Genomic DNA, 7,426 nt, shown 5'->3' with positions numbered 1-7,426 from the left:
TAAATTTAACCTCTCGACAATAGGGTCGGTTGGCATTTCCGATTCACATACATCCTACATAAATAAAATCTATGTCACGTTGGTCGGCATAATTTTCATAAACAATAAATGAACCAATAGTTATAAAGATAATATATATATACCACATCCGAATCATAGACAGGACGAGGGCCGACGGGGGCGGATACCAAAACCATCGCACTATATAAGATGCAATAATAAAAGTAAGAAAATAATACAAGTATCTATGTAAACATACAAGTATCTTTGTAAACATACAAGTAAGAATATTTTTCCTTTCAGAAAGAAGATAAGAACAAGAGACTCACCACGGTGGTGCCGGCGATGAGCTCGGCGCGGGTGATAGATGGCGGTGAAGACGGGGACGGGCCGTGACGGACCGCTAAACCTAGACAAATATTGTGGAAAACGGAGTTTGGAGGTCGAGCTTGGAGAGGAGAAAGCTTAAGTAGTGTGGCTCGGGCATTCCATCGAACACCTTGTGTGCATAGGAGGTGAGCTAGAGCACCACCAAGCCCTCTCCCCCTCGGCCAGAAAAAAACAGAGCAGTGTGCTCTGCTCTTACGCGAGGGGGTATATATAGGCACCTCATTGGTCCCGGTTAGTGGCATGAACCGGGACTAAAGGGGAGCCTTTGGTCCCGGTTCAAGCCACCAACCGGGACCAATGGTGGTGGGCCAGGAGCGAGGCCCATTGGTCCCGGTTCGTCCCACCAACCGGGACCAAAAGGTCCAGATGAACCGGGACCAATGGCCCACGTGGCCCGGCCGGCCCCCTGGGCTCACGAATCGGGACCAATGCCCCCATTGGTCCCGGTTCTGGACCGAACCGGGACTAATGGGCTGACCCAGCCTAGACCAAAGTCCTATTTTCTACTAGTGCCCTTTCAAAAAAAAAACAAAAACCCCAGCCACAGAAATGCTGACGCGTGGATGCCTATTGGTCCCGGTTGGTGCCACCAACGGGGACCAAAGGCCCTCCTGCCTGGGCTCCGCGCACAGGCCACGTGGAGCCCATCTGTCCCGGTTCTGGATTGAATCGGGACTAAAGGGGCAGGGCATTAGTACCAACCCTTTAGTCCCGGTTCAGGAATCGGGACAAAAGGCCCTTACGAAGCGGGACAATAGGCCCGTTTTCTACTAGTGACGCGCGGCAACCCCCCTCCCACCGCCATAGGGTACCTGCCCACCTGCTCCTCTCCCCCTCCTTAGGCATGGCGGAGGCAGTCTCCGATGGTGGCGACGGTGGAGGGAGGAAGGGGGTGATAGCGTGGTGGACTCTAGGTCCCATCGAGTTAGCTTTTTTTGCGAGAAAGGAAGGGTGTGTTTCGATTGTTGCCAAAGTGCGTCCTACCAAAATTTTGGTCATGACCCAAAGATTGGTCTTTTGAATTGTTGCCTTTTTTTGGGCATGCCAATGAAGTCTAGCCAACTCTAGTTTATTTTTCTTGCCAATGTTGACCAAATCATTGGCAACCAAAACCTCAACCAAAATTTTGGCTAGCCAATTCTTTGGTGGACAACCTTGGGCATAAACCAAACATACTTGGAACTTTTCATTAATCAGCCATGATAATTACATTGAGATTCAACAATGTGTGATAAACTCTAGGTCGCCCCGTGCCACCTTCGGGAGGACGTCGGGAGAGAGTTTTTCTCTCTCGTGTGAAGCCACCGTCGAAGGAGGGAGGAACCTAGGCCTAACTACAAAACACCACAAGACGCTAACGCTAGAGAAGAATGGCACGACTCTTCACACACTTGCGTGACACCACCTAGGCTACATAAAATGAAGTATCGATGGATTGGGGGTGAAGGAAGAATAAATTGTAGCGCCGATGGACTGGAGATTTAGGAAGAACTACTCCAACGGCTCCTATGCCCCTACCTATCCACCCCCTCCCCCCGGCTAGGTAAATTGAGCGTAACAGAGACAGGCTGTTGGCTGCTCTACCACGCTTGTGTAGACTATGCACGGTTTGGTTTGAACAATTGAACGTGCCTTGCCCAGCGACTTTAATTTTTACCATGTCAAGTCCGTGATTTTGATTGGGTGTCACGTTTGAAATCAAAATTTTGTTGCTCAAAATGTTACTTCAAGAGAAAATCAACACATTAATATGATGTAAACTAGTACTAACAGTACACCTTTCATTACATAAATATTATTGGATCTTATTAATTTGCTGGGGTTAGCAATAGGCAACTCGATTTGGTTACACGAACAAAACGCAGAGAAACCACTCGCCTTCAAGCTTCGCAACAAGCGTGGCAGGACCCACGAGAACCTATGTGGAAGGACGTCTGGACGTGGACACACACTGCATACTAGTAGTACTACTCAGCCTAACGGCGAACCGAGCCCTTTCCTTCCCGCCGCGGCGGCCACGGTGCCGCCACTTGCAACGCCGTCGGCGCCAAGAGCACGATGAGGCGGCGGGGCCGGAGATGATCCGCCTGCGCTATGGTGAGGCCCGTTGTCGTCGTCGCCCGCGTCGCAGTAGCCCTTGAGCATGTCCCCCTCCTCCGGGGTGAACCCGATGACGGACAGCATGAGGTCGGCGGCCCAGCAGCGCTGCTCGATGACGCGGATGGCGCGGCAGCAGCCGGGCCCCAGGTACGCCTCGCCGTTGAGGAAGAAGAGGATGATCTCCCCCGTGCACGACCTGATGTCCAGCAGCGCCTCCCAGCACTGCCGCGTCACCGCTCCCTCCAGCCGCTCGGCGAGGTCGGCCGCCCGGACGAAATTCGTCGTAGTCGCCGCCGACGCAGTGGCGGCGACCTGGAGCAGGAGCAACGCCAGCAGGGAGGGAAGGAGAGAGCCTGACGAGGCCATGCTGTTGATCGACTCTACGTAGTGCGCAGCTGCCCTATTTATGAAGGGCGACGATCACCGGCAGGGTAGTAACTCTCATTTGCTCAGTTTCGGAAGATGGAAGGTCGTACGTCCGTTCGTTTCCCATTCTGGTTTTCCCTACCGATTGACGATACCCATTGCATTACTCAATCAAGCATGAAAAAAAGAAATTCTCAAAAAAAAAAAGCATGAAAGAAAGAAAAGAAAAAAAATACCCACACGAATCTCTGCATATGATCAATGACATACTTAGGTTTGCAATATTTATGCCACGTCTAGACGTGATGCTTTAGAAAAACTGTATATTTTTTCCATTACAGATAGCCCATCGTCTACTGTATCTATTTTTCCATTTCCCGTACCCATCGGTTTGTTTCCGTACTGATGCCCCACCGTATCTGCTCCTTCTTTTCTTTTTTCCTTAGCGACACCATTTTGCTTCTTTCTTTTTGAGTACTAGCGACACCATTTTTCTTCTCGTGCATCAAGATGGGACTACGCCGGGTCGGCCTGCCGGGTCGCTGACCCGGCCCAAAAAGTCGAGGCCAATGGGCCAAGCGGGTCGGGGGGTCGGCCTGCCGGGTCGCTGACCCGGCCCAAGAAGTCGAGGCCAATGGGCCAAGCGGGTTGGGCTTAAATGATAAATGGGTTAATGGAGCCGGCATCGTGCGACCCGATGGGTCGACGCAATTGAATCGCTATGCCTAGTCGTTCATTTTTTTTTCTTTGAGGGAAATCATGAGAGCTTTATTCAACAAAAGCACTTCTGGAAGAGTCTGCTAGAAGACTGCTCACCAGAAACGAAGGAGTGGAATTCACGCAACTGTCGGTAGCCATGAGTGTGCAAGCTCGCTTAGCACACAAAACAAAGGCACTTTTGGAAAGAGTCTGCTAGAAGACTGCTCACCAGAAACGAAGGAGTGGAATTCGGGCAACTGTTGGTAGCCATGAGTGTGCAAGCTCGCTTAGCACACAGATAGGCCGGCAAATTGGCTGTTCTTATTACATGTTGAAGTACAAAAAAATCAAAATCTGAGGAAAGCTCTGCAATCTCATCTAGAATGGGGGCCACAACAGAGCGATCTATTAGCCGAGAATTCCATAGGTTCACCAACACAATGCCTAGTCGTTCGTTGTTGGCCGTCCCTGTACGCAAACTCGATCACATACACAAGAACATATATGATCATATACGTACGAAGCTGACCAATTCGGCCGGAGATGCCCTTGTAAACGAGCAAGCAGACTGACAGGTGGATCAATTCTTACATACGTGAACTAGTACATGCATGTAGAAACAACCAGCCTATTGTTCGTCGTCTCAGTCCCCGGCGAGCTCGCCATCCCTCCGACTTGTCCAGCTTGCCATTCTGGTGGCCTTTCCGGTCTTCAGATTAAGCACACTGGATACATGAATTTTACGTCTTGAACTTGGGTCGGCCTCATGTACCCAACGGGTTACTAAGGCCATAATTTTTTTATGAAATGGGCCGACCTACGGCCTCACATGTTGACCTTGGGGCCACGAGGCCAGGTCTGGGTCAGCCCATTCCCATCTTGGCTGGTGCAAGTTGCATTCATAGATTCGCGGTTGCTGGCAAGTGCTTGATTATGGCCAATGGCGAATCTAGAAAAAAATGGAGGGCGGGCTGGGCTGCCTGGGTCATGCAAATATGTGTTGAATTGGGCCTGCAAGTAGTTGGGCTGGGCCTTAAAACTAGTAGTAAAAACAAATTTTACAGTGCTGGATGAGGGGCTTGAGCCTGTTAAAGCCCCCCAGTAGAATCGCCCCTGATTATGGGGAAGGAAACGTGTGACTAGTTCTTGATTCTATTGTGCTCCCTCCTATATGTTTGATATATATTTGATGTTGCCAGCGCATATCATGGCAGCGCCTGATGCAATCATGCAAAGAAGATCGGACAGGCAGCATATAGAAGAATCTTCTTTGTATGTTCTAATCTGGTTTACGACGACCGCTGTTGCGTGTTTTGAAGCCATCGATAGTGAGAGTGAGATTTGATCGCTTTGGGGTTGCTCAAACGTCTTCTGTAACACGATGAAAGTTTGACAAGGGACTAGATAGATCGAAAGTGAGATTTGATTCTCGGATGATGGAGAGATATTTTTAGGGCTCTCTCTGTGTGACGGCATCTGTCATCATTTGGCCAGACAGGTGACTAGGTGCTACTTCTTGAGCATGCGTTGGTTTTTCCTTAAAGAGGAAAAGGTGATGCAGCAAAGTAGTGTAAGTATTTCACTCAGTTTTTAAGAACCAAGATATCAATCCAGTAGGAGACTACACGCAAGTCACCTAGTACCTGCACAAACAATCAAGAACCTTGCAACCAACGCGATAAAGGGATTGTCAATCCCTTCACGGCCACTTGCAAAAGTGAGATTTGATAAAGATAATAAGATAAATATTTTTGGTATTTTTATGGTATAGATTGTAAAATAAAGATTGCAAAATAAATAGTAAACTAGAATTATAGATTGGAAACTTATATGATGTAAAGTACACCCGAGGCCATAGGTTTCACTAGTGGCTTCTCTCAAGATAGCATTTATTACGGTGGGTGAACAAATTACTGCCGAGCAATTGATAGAAAAGCGCATAGTTATGATGATATATAAGGCAATGATCATGAACATAGACATGACGTCCGTGACAAGTAGACCGAAACGATTATGCGTCTACTACTATTACTCCACACATCGACCGCTATCCAGCATGCATCTACAGTATTAAGTTCATAAGAACGGAGAAACGCATTAGGCAAGATGACATGATGTAGAGGGATAAACTCAAGCAATATGATATAAAACCCATCTTTTTATCCTCGATGGCAACAATACAATACATGTCGTTTCCCTTTCTGTCACTGGGATCGAGCACCGCAAGATTGAACCCAAAACTAAGCACTTCTCCTATTGCAAGAAAGATCAATCTAGTAGGCCAAACTAAACCGATAATTCGAAGAGACTTCCAAAGATATCAAATCATGTATACAAGAATTCAGAGAAGAATCAAATAATATTTATAGATATCAAGTTCATAAACCCACAATTCATCGGATCTCAGCAAACACACCGCAAAAAGAGTTACATTGAATAGATCTCCAAGAGAATCGAGGAGAACTTTGTATTGAGATCCAAAGAGAGAGAAGAATCCATCTAGCTAATAACTATGGACCCGAAGGTCTGTGGTAAACTACTCACATATCATCGGAGAGGCTATGGTGTTGATGTAGAAGCCCCCATGATCGAATCCCCCTCCGGCGGAGCGCCGGAAAAGGCCCCAAGATGGGATCTCACGGGTATAGAAGGTTGCAGCGGTGGAAAAGGTGTTTTGTGTCTCTCCCCAAAGGTTTCAGGGTATAAGAGTATATATAGGCGAAAGAAGTAGGTCGATGGAGCTGCGAGGGGCCCAAGTGGCAATCTATATCAAGAACAACGAAATCTACGGCACATAATTCCTATTTGCAACAATAAGAACATCATTAATCCTTCCCATACACTAGTAGAAAAAGGGCCTGTTGTCCCGGTTCGTAAGGGCCTTTTGTCCCGGTTCCTGAACCGGGACTAAAGAGTCGGTACTAATGCCCTGTCCCTTTAGTCCCGGTTCAATCCAGAACAGGGACAGATGGGCCTCCACATGGCCTGTGCGCGGAGCCCAGGCAGGAGGGCCTTTGGTCCCGGTTGGTGGCACCAACTGGGACCAATAGGCATCCACGCGTCAGCATTTCTGTGGCTGGGGTTTTTGTTTTTTTAAAGGGGGGGGGGGGTTTGGGGGTTTTGGGGGGGTAAATTTAGGTGTTTCATATATTATGTTAGCTAGCTATAATTAATAGAGAGAAGTGTCCTCTCTTATGTCCGTGCTTGGTCGACGCTACGTACTATACATACGTATAGAGAGGACTAGACACGCTAGCTAGCTAGTAAGCAAACAAAGGAAATAGAAGATCGTCATGAACATATATGCATACAGAGAGAAGTGATATCGACCACCTCTCCTTCTCCGAGAGATTGGTCGAACAACAAGTTCTCGTATATCTATCCGACACTACCGGCTACTGTTGGGGAACGTAGCAGAATTTTAAAATTTTCTACGCATCACCAAGATCAATCTATGGAGTCATCAAGCAACGAGGGAGAGAGGAGTGCATCTACATACCCTTGTAGATCGCGCGCGGAAGCGTTCAAGAGGACGGGGTTGATGGAGTCGTACTCGACGTGATCCAAATCACTGATGACCAAGTGCCGAACGGACGGCACCTTCGTGTTCAACACACGTATGGTTGGGAAGACGTCTCCTCCAACTTGATCCAGCAAGGGGAAAGCAGAGGTTGATGAAGATCCAGCAGCACGACGGCGTGGTGGTGGAAGCAACGGTGATCTCGGCAGGGCTTCGCCAAGCGCAGGGAGACGGAGGAGTGTCACGGGAGGGAGAGGGAGAGGCCAGGGGCTTGGGTGTGGCTGCCCTCCCTCCCCCCCACTATATATAGGGTGCCTAGGGGGGGGGGCGGCCAAGGGGGTGCCTTGGCCC

At 48.6% G+C, this 7,426-nt stretch overlaps 1 protein-coding gene across 1 annotated transcript; it reads right to left on the bottom strand.

Moving 5' to 3' along the window:
* Positions 1-2,203: 2,203 nt before the first annotated feature.
* LOC119327998 (egg cell-secreted protein 1.1-like) lies at positions 2,204-2,856 on the bottom strand. Its single transcript, XM_037601044.1, has one exon. The coding sequence runs from the start codon at positions 2,854-2,856 to the stop codon at positions 2,362-2,364; it is 495 nt and encodes a 164-aa protein (XP_037456941.1). The 3' UTR covers positions 2,204-2,361.
* Between the last annotated feature and the right edge of the window lie 4,570 nt (positions 2,857-7,426).

The sequence above is a fragment of the Triticum dicoccoides genome, chromosome 7A (assembly GCF_002162155.2).
Source record: "Triticum dicoccoides isolate Atlit2015 ecotype Zavitan chromosome 7A, WEW_v2.0, whole genome shotgun sequence".
In the NCBI taxonomy this organism is placed as follows: Eukaryota; Viridiplantae; Streptophyta; class Magnoliopsida; order Poales; family Poaceae; genus Triticum; species Triticum dicoccoides.
This window is presented reverse-complemented; position numbering and strand designations above follow the sequence as displayed.

What these genes read in the sequence shown, in the direction of transcription:
- LOC119327998 (XM_037601044.1), bottom strand. Translation starts at nt 2,856, where the DNA reads ATGGCCTCGTCAGGCTCTCTCCTTCCCTCCCTGCTGGCGTTGCTCCTG.